The 25,481-nt window shown below is 41.2% G+C and overlaps 1 protein-coding gene across 1 annotated transcript in view; it reads left to right on the top strand.

Moving 5' to 3' along the window:
• The window catches only part of fbxw7 (F-box and WD repeat domain containing 7), a gene marked incomplete at its 5' end in the record, with an annotated part of 110,856 nt that extends 85,621 nt beyond the window's left edge, over positions 1-25,235 (top strand). Inside the window, 10 exon segments of the mRNA XM_035659354.1 lie at positions 4,445-4,527; positions 5,742-5,883; positions 9,007-9,141; positions 11,184-11,307; positions 11,500-11,636; positions 12,292-12,405; positions 17,800-17,981; positions 19,660-19,885; positions 20,873-21,083; positions 23,652-25,235. Of these exon segments, the coding sequence (XP_035515247.1) occupies positions 4,445-4,527; positions 5,742-5,883; positions 9,007-9,141; positions 11,184-11,307; positions 11,500-11,636; positions 12,292-12,405; positions 17,800-17,981; positions 19,660-19,885; positions 20,873-21,083; positions 23,652-23,920 (1,623 nt within the window). The 3' untranslated portion in view covers positions 23,921-25,235.
• Positions 25,236-25,481: the final 246 nt, after the last annotated feature.

Raw genomic sequence — 25,481 nt, 5'->3', positions numbered from 1 at the left:
TTTTTTTTTTTTTTTAATGCCTTTACCGGGGGAATCTACTGCATGCACGCCAGTCCGGTGACGTGCCCGAGCATGTTCACATCAGAGACGGCGTCGGATTTACCTGAGAGTACGCTGCCCTCACACTGTCAGAGCCATCTCCCCACCGCGCACACACATTTGGACTTCACCGACTGTCACTGAAGAGGGAAACAAAAAAAGGGAAAACACACCGGATTACAAGGATGGGGTTCTACGGCACTTTAAAGATGATTTTCTACAAAGTGAGTAGCAAATTCCTGCTCGTATTATCACCGCGAACAACACCCCACCAACCCCGTCTCCTATTATTTAATGTTTGACTCGCTCTGTCGCCCTCATTATCTTTGACGCGCCTCTCTCGGCAGATTGTACGGCCACTGCGGAGGATGAACAGCAGTGTAGCAGACCCCCAGGGACGGCTCTTTAATTGCCCGGGCCTTAATGTTATGTTATGTTCGCGTTGCGTTATATGTTGGCGATTTTGGCATCCTTTTCCTTCATAGTAACTTCAGTGGTGTAAATAAACGCCACCGCACTGATCCCGGGCTATTCGTTGTGTTTGTAAAGGAGGGGGGGTGTTTACTGCTGTGGCACATATGGCCATTTAATTCTGCAATGCTGGATTAAAATATGTTAATATTTCCACCTTTTGTACACTACTGATCTTCCCCCGTCTTCTGGGGAGGCACAAGATCCCATTTTGCTTCAGCCTTGGCTCGATGCTCTCTGCACCTGTACATCAGCTGTGGTCCTCCCTTCTACATAACCTAGTAGATGCTTTAGCTTATACAATTTACATACTACATATACCTGACCGGTATCACTTCCTTCCTATGTTTTTCACACATGCAGACTTCCACTTTTCTGAATAACAATCAGTACCAGGGGCTAAATACAGCCAGTTTTCCTCCTGCGATCCTCCCCAGTTTGCAGGGTTTTTATGATTGTACATTATGCAGCAGTGGTTATCTTGCACTGACCAAAGTGAGTGCCTGAGATGGATGCATGTGATCGGTCTGCTGTCGCCCGTTGGAGTAGCCCATTCCCTGACATCGTGCACTCGCCTCGGGCTCCAACCACAGATAATGGGTCACTGTGTCAGACTGCGAGAGGTAGAATATCCTCAAGGATGTTGGGTGTATTATGCTGGATGGCAGCCATAAAATGATGCTCATTTAGTTGGATATGTAGAGTAATATAAAAGGGAATCTATGATGCAGAGTCTGCAATGTAAACAAGTGTTTTTAATTGCTCACGTGTCAAAATCCGATCAAAATAAAAATCCCTTTGCTGTGGGGGATTTTTTTTATGTGTAGCGTTGAAGCTTTTGCTCAATTAATCCCAATGATTAAGTGAAAATGTCATTCTTAATCAATGGGCAATACTTTTTTGAATTGAACAGTGACTCATTTATATTCTCCATCCATTTTGTGGATGTGCTCATTCTAAAATATCAGGATTTTGAAGTCAGCCCCTAGAGCGTGAATATTTCTATGCCTCTCTTTGATGGCACTGAAAGAAACGCCAAGGCTGATTTATTTGAAATACATACTCAAGCCCATTTTCTCATTGGGTTTCATTTCTGGTCCTCCTTTCTATTCTACAACTTGGCAGTTGTTTCCAAAATGGCCAGTAGTCAGACGCAAGTGTTTCACTGTCTCTGGCAAAGCTGATTGACATGATGAAACTGTTTCACGGCCGCTTGAAACAGTATTTGAAAAATGAGAAAAGATTTTTCAAGTGAGTGATGCTGCAGGATGTAGCCTGTGTTGAAATGAATCAACACATTATGTAAGAGCGATTGCTGTCTTTAAAATATCATTAACTCTCCGTGTTATCCGTCTGTCGTGCTTTTGGACAGACAGGGAAAGGGGGAAGCCAAGAGGAAGGAGGGGAGGACTGATTAGTAGTGATTTACAAACACTGCGTTCTCAGGTTACCTTTTCCCAGGCTGAAACACAAGAAGAGGCTGGTTACACGCTGTTTTTTTTCTTTTTCACGCCCGCCTTTAGTTTGTTTCTTACATGTGCACACAGGGGTACACACACACACACACTCAAAAGACAGCCAGCCAGTGCTCCCCCTTCTCTCTCTCTCTCTCTCTCACTTTTCACTCTCACCCAGGCTCTCCTTGGCTACTGAACTGCCATTGCAGTGAGATCACTACTTTAAGAACAAGGCAGTTGGGTTTTAGAGCTGGATCTTAACGAGCAAGAAATATCTTATAAACCCTCCTTTATTTCCCTAGCAATCAGACTCACCGCCAGCCAGATATTTTAAATGTAGACAAGTGGAAAGTAAACTACATGTCTACCTTGCTTTTCAAAACATTTGGACTAAATTGGCACGTTTTCTTTGCCACTTTTTCCCCCAGTGCTTTTTCTATGCATCTCTATATGAAATACTCAAGGATTTTTATGGCTCTTCCCTTAATGATCTCTACAGATTTACACAGGAGCTGACTGGTGAGGAAAAGGTCACACAAATCATTGGTCAGCTCACAGTCTAATGTCCAGGGGGCACCTATAACCTGTTTACATTGGTGTACTAGTCATGTACACATGTCTGTTGAAACTCAGACTTTGGTTGTGTCTGTTGTTTTGTTGCATTGATTCATTCTGTAGTCCACGTGAAATACTGAGGTAGGGATCTTGTATTGATACCTAATGCATGGGTGCAGTTTCTGAGCTCCTCCTCCTCGTCATTCATCATTTCTAAATTGTTTTCTCTAGGTTTGTCATTGTCTTGATATATTGCAACACTCAAATGTGTGCCTCAGGCTGGAAACACTGAGAGGACAAACACACACTCCACACCAAATTATAGTGATAAAAAACAAAAAAACACACATTTTGAGGAGAGACATGTAATCATGCCACTGTAAAGCCAGACAGTATGGAGTCAGACGTCCAGTGCTGTGTTTTTTTTGTGTGGCGTACTACAATAACATACCAAAAATGTATCAAAACACCATTGTTTGCCTCAAGAGGGGGAAAAAGTTAGTGTTGAATGTGGTTTCTGCTTTCTACAAGCCATTATCAGTTCCTACAATGGCAGGAGGTTACAGAAGTTCTGCAACAAATCGCCCACTACAGGTCGGGTCTTGCAGCGCAACAAGCTCGACTGTAACTGTAGACAAACTGTCGACAAATTCTTTTGACCCTAAATGAAAGTGTAAAATGGGAAGTGTAATGCCATAAGTAAACGTGCCACAGTGCAGGTATGAATCATTCATCTGCACCATGATGTCTATTGTTTGGTCTTTGTTGGTGCTGCTGGTGGCTCCAACAATGTAGCTGATTTTAAAAGCCTAGAAAGAAAACGGTTGTTTTTTTTGTCTCTTTTGTAAATTCTGTCTTTTACTTGATGTTACTGCAGGGCCGCGATCAAATCTTGCTAAGCTTTCACTTAAACATGCAACATATTTAGTCATATTTAGACAATCAGTGTTTAGTTTGTTTCATGAGGGACCGGCAATGAGATGGTGATCACTTGCATGTGTGTTGAGAGGCTTTGCCAGAGAGAGTGGCAGCCATGGGATGAAGAAAATTGGCTTGCCCAGGCCTTTACACAGGCTCCTTTGTTTGCGCAGTAGGGTAGGTGGTAACAGGGATCGGGTGGTGTGTGCACACGCAGGTGATACAGGGTGATAAAGAACTGACTTGCTCTGTTTTTCTGTCTCGAGTATCAGTGTGAATCAAACTTCAATGCCAAAAAATGCACTCTGTACTCTCCCCGAACACGTTTTTGTACTTAGTGGTTATTTTGTGTGCATGAACAGTCTGTACACTTGGAGTTTTGGGTGCCAATGTGTGATCGCCTCTGGATATTATGGCATGTCTGGTTGCCCAGGGTTCAGTGTTGTCACTTGTCATGTTCTGCCAACACAGACAAACCATCAAAATAAAGCTCAGCATTGTTAAACAAGCACCTGCTTTGTTTCCCACTGTCTCATAATGTGGAGCTGCTTCACCTACATATAGCTGTTATGGAACATGTTAATAAATTGAATCTCTAGCCTATGCATTAAAGTTTAATTACCTATTTGCATAAAGCTGTTGCAAGACTGTGGTGTCTGTATTTTATATGCTGAATTTCAGACATAATGTTAACAAAGTCTGTAACTTGAAAAAGCAATTTTCTGCTTCCACCCCTCTTTTTAAAAACTTTCATTAACCGTGTCCTTTCTTAAATTTGCTTTTCGAGACCTGGCTTCTCCCTTAAAAGTAAAGTGACTTAGACTTAGGTATCAGAAGGGAAAGAAAAAAATTATGGATTATTCCCCCTCCAACCAAATTCTATACATTTATATTTACTCCTCAGAAGTATGTAATGTAATACGTTTTTTTCCACTACAGTCTCCTCCAGTACTATGCTGTGATTGTTTCTAATGTTTAGTCTTTACTCTTTTTATCTTTTGCAGATGAAGAGAAAGTTGGACCATGGCCCCGAGGTCCGATCTTTCCCTTCAGGAAAAAAGCCCTGTAAAGGCCCGGAATATCCAAGGTAAAGCAACCTAGATTTCACCCATAAGGCCTCCCAGTTGCTCAATAGAGACACGCCTTTTCCCAATTTTTCTTTTACTGCAGTGTTCTGCATTTGTTTCCCACCTTAAGATCAAAAGGATTTTGGAAGAAATTACAAATTTTATAGAGCCCTCTCTCCTTATTTTAGTGTTGTACACATATTAAATGAACCTAGCATGAAAAGAAATGAGGAAAAAACATCAAGAGGTATGAACAAAGATGCTATGTGTCTTCAAACAGAATGATGTTTCACATCATATTGTATCTCCAGCATCCCAGATGTTTCTCCAGCCCTGAAAATTTAATGTACGTGTTCACATGTAGCCACATTAAAATTCAGACTGAACACAGCCACTTAACTGTAAATGTTGCCATGTAACTGGCTCCGTCTCAGCTTCCACTCCCATTAAAAATGAATCAATAATGAAATGGACCCCCAGCTTTCCATTTTGCTGTCAGGAAGCAGAATCCGGAGTATTGAGGGTGCCCACTGGTTGGCTTCTCCTGCTGCCCTTATATTACAAGGGCAAACAGGCACTCTTTGAAGGCCTGTGCTGCTATTCACATCCAGGTTCTTACAACAGGAGTCTGGACTTGAACAGAAATCTATTGGATTGCACATACTTTGAAGTCTGTGAGTTAAAAATATATCTTGGAAGTGCTCTCAGGCAAATATTTATTGAGTTTTGTGCGATTTTGACACATTGCATGTCAGAGGAAAAGTTTCAGTATAAAACTAGGAAATGTGTAAAAAGGACATAAAATATCATTATTTTTCTGCAAGTTTAGATTTTATTTACATTTATAAATTCAGAATAGAACTGTCTAATTAACTAATAACTGTTTTTGAATTATGTTACAATATTACACTTGCTTGAAGAATATAAATTACGATTTGGATGTGAAAAGAGAGAATAGGAGTTAATTTCAGAAATTAGCATAACATGACAAAAAACGTTTTTAATTGAATTTGCCTCACAGAATACACATGCTTTCACTTTTTTCTCTGTATTTCCTGTTCTAGTGTTTCATCTTTTGTGTTATTTATAGTGGAAATATCTGCAGAAATTGCACCAAAACCGGGAACAACTAAATGCTGTCTAAACTAATGAGGTTATTGTTCTCATTAACAGTGTATCCTTAATATGTCTATAATGATCCTGTTTTCTCTGTTTTTTTTCTTATTAATTGCAGCCCGACAGGAATTGTCCCATGTCCAGCCACACCCACCACATTTGGCCACCTTAGAGCAGCCAATGGTCAGGGGCAGCAGAGACGGCGTATCACCTCAATCCAGCCACCCACGGGTCTCCAAGAATGGCTCCGAACATTTCAGGTGAGCACGGTGGAGTTCTTCTTTTTCTTTTCCCCCATGGGCGACTGTGAACCCTCGAGCAAAAGCTCATCAAAAAGCAGATGTTGTGCCCAATCAATGTTCACTTAGTCTCAAAGATAATTGGTGCCTTGTTGTTCTGGCCCACCACATTACCATAGGCACTGTAGCGTGGAATTGGAATTAGCCGTACCTGTTCAGACTAAAAAGCAGTTTTAATGTCACATTTCTACTGTAGTCTTATAGTCTGCATTAAAGGTTGAACAGATGCTGTCTTTTATGATCCTCTGAAACAAATAAGGAATAAATAAGCCATACTAAGTCATTGCAGGATAATCTATGACTATTATTACCTTGTGATCTATTTTTAGTACATTATGCGAGAACAGTGATGCATGAATAGACAGCATTTACTAATTGTATCTGCTGTTCAACCACTTCAGTGATTATTGTCATTGTCTGTACATCCCATAGACTGATAGAGAGATAAGATAATACTTTATTCATTTCTCCATATTACAGTATTGTATTTTTTATATTAATGTTACTATATAATCATTATCAGTACAGATGCAACATAATAGAGACATTTCCTTTGTGTTAGAGTTCAGTTCTAATGATTCCAGACCTCATGGAAATAGGATGTCATTTAAGCATATTAGCCTTGATGGGGTCTCTCTGATTTCCTATATAATGGGTTACCATGGATTTCATTACCTAAGAGAGTTTAAACTCATTATCTTTGAATAGCTGTGCGAACCTGTGACACCTCCGGTGTTTGTTTTACGAATATTAGTCCTCAGGTCTGACCCGCTGCAGTATCTGTACTGTCTGTAATCTGGCAGCTAAACCTCAAACTTACATTCTGTACATTCCCCAGTCCAGTCGTAGCCTGTAGCTCCTATTAGAGAGGGAGACACAACTACAAAGCAGCATACTGTAGCTAGAAAGAATGTTTTCCACAAAAACTTCCAAACTGCTGGTAATTCTTAGGGGATTTTGCACTCAAAAAAGACAAAACCAAGGACCGACATGATCACGACAAAGTCACATATTCCATTAAAAGATTAGTTTAAGATTTTGGGAAATGTGCTTATTTTGTTGTTATTCCAAGATCGATGTCGCTCATGTCTCTCCAGCCAATTAACTTAGCTTAGCATTAAGACTGTAGCTCAGTAATCTGTTTTGTTTGCAGCCTAAAGAATTCAGTCGTTATGAAATCAAATAGGAGTTTTTCAGCAGATACTCGAACATTTCCTTGAATGTAAGAACTGAAGTATTTTATCAGCAGCCCGTCACAATGATTAGTTGATCATGAGAGTAACGTTTGCAGATCAGTGAGTCAGACTGAATTCCCTACATGTTCAAGGATCAGTACTATGATCCCAGATGTAAACTCCTGGTTTGTGTTACTGACATTTGCAAAAGATTGTTGACAGAATTTCTGGGAAATGTTAAGAAATCAAGAACTAAAGAAGAAGTAGACCTGACATGTTGAGAGGAAAATACTTTACCAAAAATGATAAACTACAATTAATCACTAGAGCTTAGCCCGGAAAGTCTCGGAATACATTTTTTAGAAGTTTGATTAGAGATAAATATTCTGCAATGTTTACAGCCCCATGGGGAACAAATCAAATTTTATATTCTACATTTTGCAAGTTTTTTTTTTTTTAAGGAAAACAGTCATAACTGTTCAAGCTTAATTTAACAAATTAGAGAAAAATAAAATGACACAAACTGTCATGAATGAACATGACAAACAAACTACAGACTTAAGGGTTTACTAGCAGCAAATCCTATCTCAGGTTGGGAATTATGAACCTGTGGTCGGATTCTGTTTAAACAAAAAACACTAATCTATAGCATGAAATGGATGCAACACACAAGTAGCTGTTGTGTGTGCCCCTCCTGATGGTAGGGAGGAGGTCTCTGAACCCCCTGATTACCTCCAGAACCAGCACCTCTGGTTAAAGCTTTTAGCTGCCAAATTACAGGTGGTTTGTGAGTGCCAGATTTCCCATCCTGCCTCATAGCCTGTAATCATTGTTAGATTTCAGTGCTCCACAGAGGAAAACAACTGAGGCTGTTGTGTCCAACATGCAGTACAGTGCTATTCAGCAGCCAACATTAAACAACTGAATGTTCAAGCAGAAGAAACAACCCCAAAGAGTTGTAAATGGAGTCTAGTTCCTGATGTTCAAATTTTCCACTAATGTGCTGGCTGCTAGAAATAGGCAGGTGCCTCAAGCAACTCAGTGCTGCTGTGGAGGTCACGTAGGGAACATTAACGTGTTACAGGCACACTGCACAAGGCAGTATATTTCCAAGACGCTCAAATCAAAGTAAATTGCAGCCTATATAAGCACACTGAGGCGTCTATTTTGACAGCGATGGATTGGTACAATTAGTCCATACTGTTTTTCAGTTATCTACGTTTACAGTTATGTTGAGTGTGTAATCCAGTTGTAATGAATATTCTGTTGGGAGTGTTCAACTAGTGTATACGTGCCACCTGTGATAGACAAACAAATAGGTTTTTGCCTTTATTTTGAGAAGCCCTGAAGAGGACAGTGCAGAGAGAATACAGGGATACGTTACTATACAAGCTAAACAGTCCCTATAATAATGTAACAGAAAAAAACAACAGCTTAACTTAACTAAACACCGCTAGATACAAGGTAAATAATAGGAATGCTATGCTGTGTGTAAAAGTAAGTAACATGGTGATCCTGAAAAAGGTATTTTAAATACTGCCCAGCAGCAAAATGCATACATGTCTAAAGTCTCTTGGATGTTATTGGTGAAAATATGTTAAGCTGTGATAAAGGTGTAAGAGTAAGGTGACAACAACCAGTGCAGCTCACTATTTTTAATTAGCTCCTTTTCTTCAACAGCAGTCACTCCACGTAGTTTGAAGCGGATAATGCGTGACGCTATCACCGTCAAGCGCGAGTTAACTAGATGGGTGCACTTTATTTTCTGGAGGGTTAGATCACAGGATTTCTCTTTTCATTAGGTTTTTATCAGCCACCACATGCTAGCACTCAGTAAGTCAATTTAGACAGAAATGTACTGTAGGTTTTTTTTTTTTCAAACCAGTTCCTGTGTCCTTTTGTGTTCCAGAGCTGGACTGGCCCAGAGAAGCTGCTGGCGCTGGATGAGCTGATAGACAGCTGTGAGCCCACACAAGTCAAGCATATGATGCAGGTGATCGAGCCGCAGTTTCAGCGAGACTTCATCTCCCTGCTGCCCAAAGAGGTGAGTCACTGAATTCGTGTTTTCTGTTACCAACTCACAACTTCATCTCTAGTCCATGTCCTTCCATTCCTCTTCCGTCTGACCTGAACTCTCATGGGAATCCCTTGTGGCAGACATTGTTTTTGAATGAGCGTATGCGACAGAGCTGAGGCTTCCTCTCCAGCCCATATCCTGTCACCATCTTTCCTCACATCATTTCACGGCATCCATAGTGGGTGTCTTGTTTTTGTTCTGCATCATAACTGACAATACAAACAATCTGAAGTGCCACACTGATGATAAGATCACATAAGGGATTCTTACAAAACAGCCCCATTCCACCGTATCTGCTGTAGCTGATCAAATACTCAACACCTTGTCTCTGTCTGGCAGGTGCTGGGATAAAAGAGGGGGTTAGTAGCGTGGAGAGTGAGGCAATAGGATGCAACATTTCAAGGTGTCAGCAGCACTTGCTCCAAAGGCAAACATACAACAGCGTCATGTGTGTTCTCGGGACATGAGCCCTCCCTTTTCATTTTGTTTTCTGTCTCTTTTTTTTTTTTATATGCTGTTCCCTCTGACCCTCTTTTGATAAATCCCATCTCTCTTCTTTGCCAGAGCTGCTGGATTTATATTGGGTGGGGCTGTCAAGTCATTTTAACAGGACAATCCGTGTGGCCAGCACTTTAGATGCAGTTGAAATTGAAACGATGAAGAGAATATGCAGAGGGCGGTGTGTCAGGCTTAAAAAGCAATCACTGACTCGAGGTCCCTATATAAAACTTAGAATATCCCCCAGTCCGGTAATGACTGCTGGCTTAGACAGGCTTTCAGGTAATTGAGGGATGTCAAGGTTTGTGGGTCTTATCCGGGGCAAGGGACTTGAAATAACCCTAAACCTAAACTGTAAAAATCTTATGAATGTGGAGAACCAACAAGAGGCTAACTCTTCATGAGGACCCTCAGTTGTCTTTAAAATGTTGTTAAAGAAGTTTCAACTGCACAAACTCGGATATTTGACAAGGAAACATCTGCAAATCTTTGAGGAAATAAGCGCTGACGAACTTTCTAGACAGATGTTTGGTCAAATAAAACAAGCTATATGAAAACATCACATAGGGCTGTGAGAAATTATAGAATTTAGCATTATTTTCTGATATTTTACAGAGCAGATGACTAATTAAAGTAATTGATCAATAATGAATATAATTGTTAGTTGCAGCCCTACATTAGATACGATTCTAGGAGAAAAATGAAGACTGACCTAACACACTCTTGTGAAATCGGCCGCCCCCGTTATTGTGGACCTGACATTTGACTCCATCCTGATGTTCACTCCTGAATTTGTCACACAGTGTGCTGCGAGTCGTTATCACCTCGGATTATTGTAATTTAATAAAAGAACAATATTTGCACAACGGGTTACACTTCATCCCGCAAAATGATATTATCCTTCCCCATAATCCTTGCCCTTTTTATGACGGTACAGAGCAATCACTTAATAGTTAATCCACTGCATTGTTTCAGAGTTGCAATGGATATTGTGTGTTGAGAGCTTTGTCTAAATATATGCCTGTTTGAAAAAAAAAAAAAAAAAACCAGCTGGTATGCTGTTATCCCAGTTTTTTTTTTTTTGTTACTGCCCAGGGGTCCAGATTTATGCTCATTATACCAGGTTTTGTGTCTTTATATGCAGGCTTTGGCTTAACAAACAGTAGCCCTGGTATTATTACCTGCTCTGTGAAGCTCTTATTGAATATTTTTGTTAGGCTTCAATAGAAATGTGGATTCAGTTCTATGGTTAATACTGTCTGGTTAATATTGTCTCCCCCTTGTCAGTTAGATTCATGCTGTTAATATTGTGCACATAGTTTGTTCGGCAAGCATGTCTTCTCAGCTTTTAACTTATTGTTGTTGTGATTTAGTCACTGCAAACTTTTAAGTCTTCTTCCATGAAGTGTTTGTATTGTTGTATACACACCTGCTGCAGTGAATGATGGCTCCTTTTTGGCTGTCTTTTTCCATTTACACCTCTCACATTCTTTGTCCTTGTCTCTCAACAGCTGGCTTTGTATGTGCTGTCATTCCTGGAACCTAAAGACCTCCTCCAAGCAGCCCAGACGTGTCGCTACTGGCGCATCCTAGCAGAAGACAACCTGCTGTGGAGGGAGAAATGCAGGGAAGAAGGTGAGTCTCAAGCCTTTGTAACAGATGCAGACAGACAAACAACATACAGTTACCCAGCGGGAGCAGTCTGAATCTACCGCTGTGGTCAATGTTGTCGTTAAAGTTGTGGTTGTATCTGTTTTTTAAAATAAACTTTTTGAAGTGAAACCTGAGCCTGCTTAGTCCAATCTGCTTCTGTCTCTCTCCTAATAGGCATCGACGAGCCTCTGCCCCTCAAGAAGAGGAAAATCGTCAAGCCTGGCTTCACTCACAGCCCCTGGAAGAGTGCCTACATCAGGCAGCACAGAATAGACACTAACTGGAGGAGAGGGGACCTCAAATCACCCAAGGTAGCTTTTTTTTTTTTTAAACTTAAATTCCCCACAGGTTAGCTTATCTTAGAGATCTGATATCAAACGGCTCGGCGTCACAGAAAGACAGTTCAATAAAGGTTCTGAGGTGTGGAGTTGATGGAAAGTTAGTGATAGGTCAGGTCTATGCTCCACAGTATTTGTGCTGAATGATAATTGAGCTGGAGCACAGGGATGATATAACTTTCTTTCAATCTAAAGACTCAATTTGTCTTTTAACTGTTCAGAAGTTTACCAAGCATAGCCAGCATGCTAGAGCTCATCTTAATGGGCCCTGTATGCTTTTGAAACAGCCACGGGTCGTTTTAGGCCTCCACTGATGTAAATTTGGTTACTGTGCTCTTCATACTCCTTTGCATATACAGTGATTGCTGAGCTAGCAGTCCTGTGACCCATTATTAGGCAGTAGAGAGTACACACACACCCCCCCACACACACACACAGCTCTGCTCAAAGAGTTGTGTACACCTGCAGCACTTGATGACATTTTCCTCTTATCTCCCCTTTGTGAATAAGGCACAAGAGACGTGTCATTGTCAGCCTCAGTTCTTGCTATTTGCTTTGTCATTCCACGTCCACCCCGTCGTCCGTGTCCTTCTCACTGCATCTTTTTTTATCTGTTACCATCTAAAAGGTGCTGAAAGGTCATGATGACCACGTGATCACCTGCCTCCAGTTCTGTGGCAACCGCATCGTCAGCGGCTCTGACGACAACACGCTGAAAGTCTGGTCAGCCATCACAGGAAAGGTAAGTGTTAACTAAGAAATTTAAGTTCTATGTTAAATCCTCCTTCATCATTTTGTCAGAATTGTTGACTGGGAAGAGAAGGAGACAAATTATTCCTTAATGCTTATAAGACTTGATGTTATCTTATGTGGCATGTTGTGCATTTAGCAATATACAAAACATAACAGCTTTCCTACCTGACACCTAACTGTATATGCACAGCTCCCACTAACCTGATAGGCAAGACTTTATCTGTCTATTCTCCCCTCTTACATTTAGCCATTTTGCAGACTTGTTACACGGCACGTCCACAAGCGGTGTTAGTATTCATTGCTGAAGCTGGTGCAGCCACACAGGCCTTGTGCTGCGGCTTTACGCTGTGTATTAAAAAGGAAGGCAGTGGTTGTACTGTCGTGTTAGAGAGAGGTTCACAGATTGTTGTAAGTTGCAGCGCTTTCATGCCTCAGTATTGGACTCTATTTTCAATTTTCATTTTTTTTAAAAATCCTCTGTAAACTGTTAGGAACTCTATTCCTTTCACTTGGCAAATGAATGAGATACGGTCGGGCTGTGAACTTGCTTTTTTCATTTCACAAAAATAAAAACATATTCAGAGAAAAGCCCTTAGAGAAATTGATATTCTGCGTGATTACACTGCAGTAGGTTTCTCTTTATGTTGGACACAATAGACCAGAGAGCTTGCTTTTCATTGCTGCAAAGATTCAGTCTAACAGATACTAAAGTTGGCATTCGGCCCACTAGTGATTACACGCATATCAGTCACAGCATTTGCTGATCTTAACAGATCTCGCCAAGGTCATCCAATAGGCACAGAGCATGATTTGGCTCTCCTCCACCCAAAGACTCATATCTGGATGACAGGTTGTTGAGTTACAGCTGCGATGGTTCCATATTGGTGGAGGAAGTCTGCGATGAGTCATATCACCAGCAGGCTCAACTACTATTCATGAAACCACCCTGCCTTCAGACTTACGTCAAAGACGCACTGTATATTGTCTGTGGTTTCTACAACGTTAATCTGCCTCAAAATTGTTTGTTTACATTAGTCACGAAGAAGAGATGAACCTAAATCCGTTTCTGTTTGGGTGCTGTATTCAGAGCACATCCCCTCTGTGGATTTCATCTCTTTGCTTCCTTAACTCTCAACACCAGAGAGAGAATCCCTCACTCGAGAGGAATGGCCAATTAAGCCTAGTCGACCATTTCGGGTGAAGTGGCTGTCGATGCCAGTAAAACTGTAAAGTAAAAGTACAATGGGATTACCAGCACCTGCATTTGTTTTTCCTCTCTGCTGTCAACATTCTTTATAGTCTTTGCCAGCGTATTTGAGCACCTGATTGCTACTTTTTCCTCACTGTCAGTTTGTCCCTGTGAGATGCAGTAAATCGGCGATCAGTGATCTTGAGGTTGCACAGTTTGGCCATTTGACGAAGGCCTCTTGTGGTTCCCAGTCCACGTGCCCATATAAATTATTCTTGTCCTTCATATTGCAAAAAGCCAAGATGTTAGGAAAATATCTACTCCATAACCTTCCTTCTTCAAAAGTGATTTGTTTGACCTTGGTTCGCCTTTTTATCTTTCACATAAATCCTTTAACTTCAAAGAAAGCTCAGGGTACCCTTCCACAGCTCAGCTGCTAACACCGCAACTTGGGTATTAGTCAAAATTGGATCAATAAGCGAGAGCAGAGCGATGATCAACGGAGATGAAGAGCTCTGATGTTAATCTTTAAACGCTGCCATTAGACTGAAGATGTGGTTTTCTTTTCTTTGCTCCATCACCTACATGCTCTGAAAAGATATTATGTTTGATTTCGGGTTATTTTTCATTCGTCAGAGAAAGCAGTGCCTGCAAATCAGCAATGAGTTTGGTGGGCGATTATAGATTACAAGGGTAAATTGGCTCATACTCTCAGATCAGCAGCTACATCTGTCATTTTCTACAGAGGAGAGATTTGAAATGCATCTCCGGCGGCTTGCACTGTAGGTAGATTTAAATTGATAGGATGGAAAAAGAAATTGGTCACAGCATAGACAAGTTGTGCCAGAGGTAGAGCAGCGTTAACACTTGTGATGCTTTTACTCTAAGACCTTGTATTCAATATCAAGCGATCAAAAAGATTCCCCTGTGATGGGACAATGTGGTGTTGCATCACTTTTCAGCCTGAAAATGTTCTCATGTTTTTTTCCTACCCTCTGTATCCCCAGCACTTATCTAAATAGGGAATCAGTTATAATGCTCACAAGATTGTAACAGATGTTTCTAATGACTCTGTCCAGTATCAATTTTTTTTCTATTCAAGATTTGTTGGTGAATCATGTATTTTTCAAACTCACTGGGCATTTTAGCACAAAAAGCAAAAAGGGTTATTTGCATGGACATGGCTTAATTTACGAAATGTTCAACAAATATTCATCAGATACCGTTACTCCAGCACAGTCTTGCCAAAGACCAAGATGGGTATTTGCTAATGTTTCAACTTTGCTGCCAGTTTGTCTTGCCTTTGCTTTATCTTGTTATAGAAAATACAGTGAATCGAACACTTGCTGTGAGGCAATCAGGGAGTTATTACATGAGCACATTATATGTAAATGCTTCCATATCTCTGAAAGAACTGGGCCGTTGCTTAGCGATCAGGTGAGACAATGGGGATTTGATTGTGGTGAAAGTATTCCATCAGAAATTGAACAAACACAAGTTAACGTAAGATGTTGAAGCTTTTAAGTGCAGTTCAGATTTGTGGTCTGGAGGAATTTCAAAACAAGCCTGTTTTCCTGCTGAAGAAGCGATTCCTTAGATGATACTTGAAGGCTCCGTCTTCACCTGATGGGACCTTTTTGTCTATGCGTGTCCTCCAGCTTCAGTGAAAGATGTCAATCTTCTGCACACAAACAGCTGCACACATCTCATTGCTGCAAAGGTGGATGCCTGGTGCTTAACAGAGCAGCGCATGTCCTTGGTGGTGCCTGTCAGCAGCAGTCTCAGCTGTCAGGCAGATCTAAGATGGCAGACCTGTGGACTGCTGTCATATCCAGGGAGAGTTGTCCTCTGCCAGATGCTTTAGCTGCATGGATACCCAGATTACCTTCTCCTCCTTTTTTTTAACCAACAGAGATTAGAGATTGCTTGTGGAGCTGTGAACTTAAGAGGAATACTTAAAATGATTAGAGATGGGGAAATTACTGCTTAAATTGTCAAATTAAATTAATGAAGGCCATCTAGCATTTTATGCATGGGTGGATATGAATGCAAGAGAGGTTTCCATAATAATGCCCTCTTCTGTTGAGGAAAGGACAGTGTAGTTGTGGTACCACATCTGTCAGGACTTAAGTGAAGCAGTAAATCATGACCTATGCCATCAAATCAGCAGCTCAAGGAATGGAAACGCGCAAACATATTGCCACAATCATTCTCACTCAGCACTCAGAATACCCTCAGTCTGCACCATTTTGATTCATTCTTCAGCCTTATTCCACCTCCATTTGTTAAAAAAGCTGAGAGCATGGTCAGTTTTTTTCAGTTGCTGGGGGAAGCATTGCAAGAGAGGCATCATATGAGACTCAACTTGGCTAAAATCTCCCAATAGAAAATAATCGAGGAGGCAGCAGCAGAGATTCCTACTCCACCAAGTTCATTACTTTATCTGTCTTCTCAAAGAGAGACGATCAATAACCATTTTAACCATTTATCATAATTATCAGACAGTTGTTTTGGTAATGATCAGATCTATTCTGGTAACAATGAGATCGTAAGTTATGACGAAGGCTTTGAAGGTTTCTTCTGTGGTGGTTTTCAGCTTGGCTATTGGGGTGTTTCACAATTTATAAGATACATTTTAAGCATGCCTAATATAGATTCAGCTGTAGTCTGGGTTTTTTTAGATCATGCATATGTGAGTTTATAATAATTTGATGTCTTGACCTGCAAAATGTTATTTAAATATTAGCTGCATGCAGCCTTTAGCCAAGTTGACCTGCATATTCTGATATATCTTACACAATTCCATAGTCTAGAGCTCTGAGGCTGCTGTACTGGATAACTCTTCCACTGTTTTTTTTCTTTAACCCCTTAAGATTGGATGCCACATATGTGTATAAATAGAAAATATAATGCAGATGATACGCATTGTATAAAAACCCTTGTACACAAAAAAAGGTTCATTAAAAGAATGCAAATCTTTCACTCTCAGGGACAGCCTCATTTTAGGGTTGTTTCACTGACAGATAAATAAGCCTAAGCCCTTCATTTCAGGTATTTTCTCTTCCCACATAGTGTTTGAGTAGGCTCTAATCACACACTGTGATTCTTGTTCTTGGAACCTCAACCGCTGGCTCCGATTCACAAGAAAAATCTTGCATCCTTGAGAGTATGATTCACAATAAACAGAAGAAAAGCAAATATTTATCACAAATGTGGACAGTCTGAATCCTGATAATATAGCACGATAATCCACAAAATAGCCATGTTATATTTTAAGTGTACAATTAAGTGTAATTTAGTCAAATGTCCCAGCTCCAGGATTATGTATTTCACTGCTGTATAAAAGAAGAAAGGACCATGGTGATAAAACAAGTAAGACTTTTAACACTGTAGTGAGGTTGATTGTAAGGTCATGCCACATTGGCCCACAGTTAATGAAGTGATTCTCTTTATCACAGCACAGAGAGGGAGGAAGACAGGCTGGAGCATCATCTTCCTCTTTTACTCGCTGCAATAAAACCTCTTGCCCTGCGCTGCCATTCACTGCTCAGCGGCTTATCAGCTACAGTCAGGGGGTCACATGTTGTACACTTCAGCAACATGCTCCACTCTGAACCTGACATAACTGCAGCACTCGCCAGAGACCTCTTCTACAGTTTGCTCCTCTCCCCAAAGAATTTTAATTTAATGCCTTTTAGGATAATTAAATCGAGGGACAAATTAGACAAACTGTAGTGACGCACATTCAATTGATCACAAAGATTCCCATAACTGCGGTAATCAATAGCTAATCTACCATCCCTAATGTGGATGAATGGGCGCATTTCTTTACTGAAGACAGTTGTCAACCCTTTCTGCAAAAGGCTTGAATCGCCCGCGTTTCCAACAGATAAGTAAAAGCAATTATAAAAGCTGAGGGAGAGATTTTGTCCCAGTACAGCCGCAGCAGGTATGGAACGACTGAGCTCCTCTTTCAGCCTGAAAGGTCACAGGAATTTCATTTTACTTGTCTTTTTTCCCCTGTAGGCACTAAGGGGTCACAGGAGAGGAAAAAAATTGGATTTTATGAGTTCTCAAATGTAACAAATATGAATGAAATCACCTTGATTGTCTTTGAAAACTAACTTTTCTTACATCCAAAGTCTGTACTAACTGAGAAATATAATGATCTTCTTCCCCTGTGATCTTTTTAAGTGTCTGCGCACATTGGTGGGCCACACAGGGGGCGTGTGGTCATCCCAGATGAGAGACAACATTATTATCAGCGGCTCCACTGATCGCACACTCAAGGTCTGGAACGCAGAGACAGGAGAATGTATCCACACCCTCTATGGGCATACCTCAACAGTGCGCTGCATGCACCTACATGAGAAAAGGTATGGGCGATTCTCACCGTTGAGCCTCATTAACTTTTGTAGTGACTTGTGAAATGTGGTTCTTTGGATATGATGCAATTATAGCTCGTAAATCTAGAGCTGAAAAAATTATTTCTGAAGATTCCCTAGTGTGTGAGGATTTTCTCTTTTTGTCTTTGCAACATTGAACCAGATATCTTTGGGTTTTATACAACTGGTCATACAAAACAAGCTATTTTAAGATGTCACTTCAGGCTTCAGGAAAGTGTGATGACTATTATTAATAATCAGTATTAAACAATGTCAAATAAAAATACTAATACTTGTTAGTTGCTGCTCCAGATAAACCCATTAAATATGTTAGAGGGTTTTACAACTAATTACGTAGCAAACTGTTCATAAATCTAAAAGTTTATTTGTTAAAGGCATAGTTTGATATCTTTATAAAATGCATTTATTTGCTTTCTTGCCAAGAGTTTGGATGAGAAGATCAATACAGTTATCACGTCTGTACGGTTAATATGAAGCTATCGCTAGCTTATCTTAGCATAAAGACTGGAAGCAGGAGGAAATGGATAGCCCGACTCTGCCAAATAAGAAGTTATATCTTTGTCTGTGTAAACGGTACTCATCTAACTCTCAGCAATAAAGTCCCAAAAAGTTGAACTATTCCTTTCATGTCCTATACGCTCTATTATTAGAATCATGACACCCGATTTAACAGTGATCCTAGCAAGCAAAAAGAGCATGTCTGCAACACTATAAGAGGACAGTATCTCTATGAAAGTGAGCAATGCGGTCTCATAATGATTAAATAGACCCTGTGAGCCATCTTAAGTGAACTGCTGCTCATTCATTCACTCAGTAATACACTCCAGAGACTCAAAGTGCTCTTTTCGCCTTAGGGCCCACCAAGGTTTTTGTGTAGCATATGATTACTCACCCTGGAAATGCTGTAAGCTGCAGGCAGACAGTGAATAACATGTTGGTGATTTCCCATCTATGTTGCACCATAAGCCATTTTACAAATAGAGAGTATGTGCTTTATCTATTTACAACATGTTTTGTTTTTTGTTTTTTAAATCTCAATACCCTGTAATAGGAATCTCTGTCTGTCTTTATTGAAATCTGTCTGTAATCTGGTGGAAGTTAAAGAAAGAGCTATCAATCAGTGACCAGATTCTCCTCAAACATGTTCTCCTACTGTCTTTATTTTTTTCAGTAATATCCTTGGTCCAAATGGTTTTTACTGTAATAATCTGAAAAATGTAAAAAAAAAAAAAAAATCTTCCCTAAAGGGAGTTTCCTTTTCTATAATATATCCTTCATTTTCCATACCGGGTGAAGACACTGCTGCAGGGCGACTGTTTGAGTTAAATGGGTGTTTTTGTACATTCAAGTATGGACATGAATGTGATGCTGTAGGTTTCTTGTTGTCAGAGGTGGGAAGGAAAATGTTCATATTCGTCTCATTATTCTGTCAATGCAGCTGCCAAGGTATGAATGAATGTGTTGTGTTAGACTATTGAATTTAAGAATTTAATCTTACAGAATGGAAGATGTTCCCTCTGTGGGAAAGTGAAGCTCAACATAAAGACTTGAATTCACAAAAGTTTTGACTGCACCCAAACTTATATATTCCACGTATAGCTCCAGTACAAGCACTTAACTTGCTGTCTTTGTGTATTTCTGGTTTCAGGGTGGTCAGTGGCTCTCGTGACGCCACGCTGCGCGTCTGGGACATTGAGACAGGTCAGTGTTTACACGTCCTCATGGGCCACGTGGCGGCGGTGCGCTGTGTCCAGTATGACGGGCGGAGGGTGGTCAGCGGTGCCTACGATTTCATGGTCAAAGTGTGGGACCCCGAGACAGAGACCTGCCTCCACACGCTGCAGGGCCACACCAACAGAGTGTATTCATTACAGGTGAGCAGCTTGAGACACACAATCACTAGTGTGGTGTTGTTTTTTGTTTTTTTTTTGTTGCATTTGCATGTTGAGTAAAATAAATTATTCCATTTGTTAAAAGTTAAGGATCTTCTCTTACAAAGACTCGTAATGTGTAAACTGGTTGCGAGGAAACACCATCGCACCATCTGCTCAAAAGAAAACTGTGTAAACAGGAAGTCACTGTATCATCACAAACTGCAACATAACTTTCAAAACATTTTAAAGTTTTATTGAGCCAAATGAAAATATTAAACGTAACTGTCAGTGTATCTCCCCAACAAATGAGCGTGTTTCAGAGTTTGTTGTTTTCAGTTTAGTGCTGCGTCTCCACCAATTTAACCAGGTTCAATCTGAGAGTAACCTAGGACAGCCTCATCAATATGTACATACTGTATGTACAAGTATTCATATTGTGTTATTTGAGAATTCCTCTCCTTGTGTTCAGGTAGTTTCTTTGCCAGTGTGGCACAAAAAAAAGACAATCTAATCTGATTGCACTGTTTTTCTACTGTTTTATAATGTTTTAATGTATCTTCTCCAAACATATATGTGGTTGTTTGTTCATTCTGTGAAAAGAAAATCATGGTCTGTGTCCTCTAAGATGTCCTCTCACCCACTCTGTGTGATTACAGTGCACTTTAGCTGGTGCCATCACCAGAGAGATGAGACGAGGCTGTTTACTGCACTGATAGATTGGTTTTTGTACCACGCTGCATCGTTAGGCTTTTAAAGTGTTGATGCTCTACTATTGGACGTGGGAACGTAAAAGAAATCAATAAAATTCATTCATTTCAATGAGTTTAATCTTAAGTTTGTTAATAGAATCAAAGTATGCTGTGTAAGCAGCAACTGCAAGTTGAGGTGACAGTTACCGATGGCAACTTAATTCTCAGTTTAAAAAGTTCCATCGAAATTGAGTCTGCAAGTGTCGAGGCTGACCTTTAGATTCTCTCTGCCTTCTAGTTTGATGGGATCCACGTGGTGAGCGGCTCATTGGACACGTCTATAAGGGTCTGGGACGTGGAGACGGGCAACTGCATCCACACGCTAACGGGGCATCAGTCCCTCACCAGCGGCATGGAGCTCAAAGACAACATCCTGGTCTCAGGCAACGCAGACTCCACTGTCAAGATCTGGGACATCAAGACGGGCCAGTGCCTGCAAACACTGCAAGGTGAGTCCACCATCTATATATTTAAGTGTAATCTTCACATTAGGGTAAAAATATTAAAGCACAACAGAAGAGATCAATAAATGATTGAGGTATATACAAACACATTGTATTGTGTGTTAGGTAGTTCACAGTGAGCAGAGAAGTATAAACATTTGGGTAAAAGTAATGGATAAATGGGTAAAATATCCAGCTTCTGCAGTTGTGGTCTGATTGTAAACTTGACCAAACCAACCTAAACATCGACAGTTCAATCGTATGGAAATAAAAATTTAAACAATATCCACATTTATATAGCTAAAAGTTTTAAATAACATCCAGTTTAAAATCAGCGTCCAGTGAATACATTTGAGCTTAGCAGATAAAAAGGACTAGCAGCTACTGTCATACATTACCGTCTCTTTTTTTAGTTGGTAGTGTCTTTCTGCATCACATCACCTGAATAATGCACTACAGTAGGTGAAACATAAGAGATGGAGCAACTGTGGTGAGTTTATAAAACAGGCTGCAGAACCACTCAGCTATAAATGTGTAACTAAACATAGAATAATGACAACGACAAGCACACAAGATAGGACTTGAGTCCAATTAAAACTCAGACTAAATGACCTGTTTGTCTGTGTGAGCCAACACCTTGTGGGTCTGCTGGTCCTGATTACAGTCTCATTTTCTTTTGTGTCTGCTGGAATAGTTTAAACTCTATTAGCAGCACTGGTGCCTCACAGGAAGTTGGAAATCCTTTCGCTGAATAGCAGCAGCAGCAACCACCAGTACCCCGCCCCTAAATGCCCTCATTAGCAAACTACAACCCTGAATGCTGCTCTTACAAACACCAACACACACACCCGCTGAACAATGGGATGCCCCAGTGAGAGCCTGAAGAGAGACGGGAGGAATAAACCCGCCCGGAGGGAGGATGTGTGCGTGTCTTGTGAGGAGGAGGAGGGGGGACTACAGTGAAGGGATGAGGGCCAGGGAACTTTGTAGGTCATATAATTAGGTCAGCGGACAATATCTGCCATTCATTAGTGTGTTTTGATAAGACAATAGGCAAGCAACAAGGTCGTCACTGTCAGCTGTAGAGAGTGTAGGTAATGATGGAACTGGCTGCTTTGTTGTGGTAATGGAGGGAGAGGAAGAGGAGGGAGGAGAGAGTCAGGCATGTTGGGGGTTGGTGCAAAGCAGCATTGTATACCCGGGTAAATAACACAGCCTTTGATCTAACCAGAGACAGAAATGTAAAAGATGCGAGCGCGTGTTGACGGTGAGATTTTCAACAAATTTTCACTGCAAATGGATTGTGAAAGTGGAAAGAAATTAAATGTGTCTGAAAGAAATAGCTGCTATAGCAACCTCCAGTAAAAGGACTTTGTTTTGCCAGCACTTGATTCTGCGCTTGTTTGTGTTTTGTGTCGCCCTAATTGATTTAATTAAGATATCATTTTCAAGCCCCTTGGGGAAGTCACTGCTCGTGTACAGTCACAAATAAAGTCACCTCAATGAAGGCAGTAAGAGCCGCCATCTTCACTTTAACTGTGGCCTCCTGCCTGCTGCCAGCACACAAACACACCAGACGGAGGTGTAGCTGGAGCTGTTTAGCCTCCGTGACAGTGACAGGTCCGAGTCCTGGCATGTCACTGCAGCTCGTCCTAAAGACCTCACTACACTCACAACAGCTTCAGGACTACAACAGATGCATTTTCCCCTTCCACTCACAGGCATACAGAGGTTTTGTTTTGTATCTTTTCTTATGCCACAACTCTAGTTCATTTTAAATTCACCCATCCACTGCTCTCTTATCATTACTGGACTAAATTATACCAGGAACTGTGGAGGCCCAGGACAGGGGGAGTCTTGTGATCAATTTCCTTAGGAGATGGCAGCCTAAACAATAGACAGACTCTTTAGAAAATGTCACTCCTTCCCCCTGAATGTTAATGTTTTAGTTCGCAGGGGTGGTCTTACTCTTTATTTCTGGTGAGGGTGAGGTGGTCTGCTGTACAACACGGTGGAAAACCCTGCAGGAATAATCGGGAACCAACAGTTCCCTCTTGTGCATTACTGTTTACATTTCCATCACAATGATGATAAATTACTAATAGTGGCTTTTTCAAGACTTCTTGTACGCATAGAGACAACAACACAGTCATCATGATGTTCTTGGTTTTTATGTTTCAAGGCATAGGTGTCATCTACAACTAATGCATAATTATTAAAACGTAAATATTTAAGTACAAGATATTCCTATCCCGAGTCCTAGCTCTGGTTAACACCTGCAACCTAATGCCTGCTTACTGTCTGAAGAAATGTACTAAAGTTTTAGTAATTGAAGGGAAGAAGAGATTTTTGAACATTTTTACAGGTGCTGGACCAACAGTAAATATCAAAGCAAATAACTGTAGAATTTATAGTCTGAAACAAATTGTCATGGAAAAGCCAACACTGCTCTTGATGTTTCCTGGGCCATCAAACATCTACCCCTGGAGCTGAAAAGTTCCAGCTGTGGTAAAGGCCTTTTTTTTACCGCACATTTCTTCCCTTAACCATCTGCATCTTTCTTTGTGTGTCCAGGTCCCCACAAGCACCAGAGCGCCGTGACGTGCCTCCAGTTCAACAAGAACTTTGTCATCACCAGCTCGGATGATGGCACAGTTAAACTGTGGGACCTGAAGACGGGCGAGTTCATCCGAAACCTGGTGACTCTGGAGAGTGGCGGCAGCGGTGGTGTGGTGTGGCGCATCCGGGCCTCCAACACCAAGCTGGTGTGCGCAGTGGGCAGCCGCAACGGCACAGAGGAGACCAAGCTGCTGGTGCTGGACTTTGACGTGGACATGAAGTGAGAAGGGATGTTGGGGGAAGGACGAAGAGAGCGAACCACGGAGAGGAAGGAATAGAGAGGGAATGGGAGATGAGGCACCTAGAAACCGGAGGGGCCATAGCCCAGAACTCTTACCCAAACTCGCAAAATCTACAACCACCACCACCACCAGTGGGCTGTCCTGTCCTCTACCATCATCCTCCCCGTCCCCCTTTGGGCAAATGTTACCAACAGAGCCACAGACCCTCACATGTGTTCAGCCCCTGCTTTTGACCCCCTACCACCAGTACGAGGTGGAATCGGGAGGGGATCGGGCTGGAAACGAGGCAGGGGGGAGGCAAGACCGGTCTGTCCCTTGATTAGCTGGGAGAAATAAGAAAAGGAATGACGACTGAACTCTTTTGAAGTGACTCTCAACCCTTTCGGTTCGGGGTCAGCTTCGCACAGAGACTTGGTTTCGCTCAAGCCTGACAGATTTTGAGATGTACAGAGATATATTATTTTTTAAAAGACCCCCTTCCCCCCTCTCCCCCACATACCCTCCCATCAGTGCGCGCCCACACACACATACACTCAAAACGGCCAACCGCAGAGTGGAAGAGATTGAGGAAGGTGGTAAACATTTTAAAGCTAAATTTCCGCACACAGAAGAGCTGCTTGTTGCAGAGGAGAGAAAGCGATCGGAGGGTTCGGCCTGTAATCAGGCTCGTTTCTTGTCACTCCATTTCCGTTCTTATTGTTCTACACTCGGTTTCACAAGTTTGATTTTAGAATATCGCACACAAACACAACTGTGAATTTCAATACGTTTTTTGGTTTATCATATGAAAGGGGTTTTGTTTTTTCCTCACGGTTGCCAACAGCAACAAATCCCAGTATTAGAAAGCTGCTCTGTTTAGGTTTGCTGTCATTATGTCACAAAGGTTTTTTTTTTTTTTATTTGAGTTGTTTGTTCTTCCTTTCTGTTTTCTACATACCTGGGTTTAGAACTCCGTCTCCACATATAAACATCAATGCTGTCCAGAATTTTTCAGAATCTAGCTGGGGTGGTTTCCTCAATGCCGGTGTTGTGACGAGACGAAGTAAAGGTTCTTTGCTCTAAGTGCTGTGGATTAATGCCCTTGAACCCCCTGCCCCCTTCCCCTCTACTGTTTTCCCCCAGTGGCCAAACTGTATTTATGCTGCTAGATGAATGGAAAAAAAGAGAGAGGGAACTTTTACTTGCTGTGACGTTTTAGTCCCAGGCAAAATTCCAAATTGAACTCTATATGTTTGGACTTAAAGAAACAAAAGATGACAAAAGTTAACATCCAACATTTTTGTTTTATTTTGTTTGTTTTTGAACAGGGCTGGAAAAGAGCTTTGTTTTCCCCAAAGGAAATTGTGTTTAACAAGTTGGCCCATATAAACACGCTAACACACACACAACTAATGGCACGCACACCACGGCACGCCAACAGTGTACTCCCTTTTGTTTTCCTCTCTGCAGGCGATCCGCTCCCAGCTATTTCTTGTTCCGGACACGCTCCCTCCTCTTCAGCCTCGTAACGAGGCACGTTTGGCTCAAGTTTCAAGGGTTGGCC

The sequence above is a fragment of the Morone saxatilis genome, unplaced genomic scaffold, assembly GCF_004916995.1.
Source record: "Morone saxatilis isolate NCDOM2014 unplaced genomic scaffold, NCSU_SB_2.0 Contig17, whole genome shotgun sequence".
Lineage (NCBI taxonomy): Eukaryota > Metazoa > Chordata > Actinopteri > Moronidae > Morone > Morone saxatilis.
Note: the sequence above shows the minus strand (reverse complement) of the source record. Positions and strands in the feature narration are given on the sequence as shown.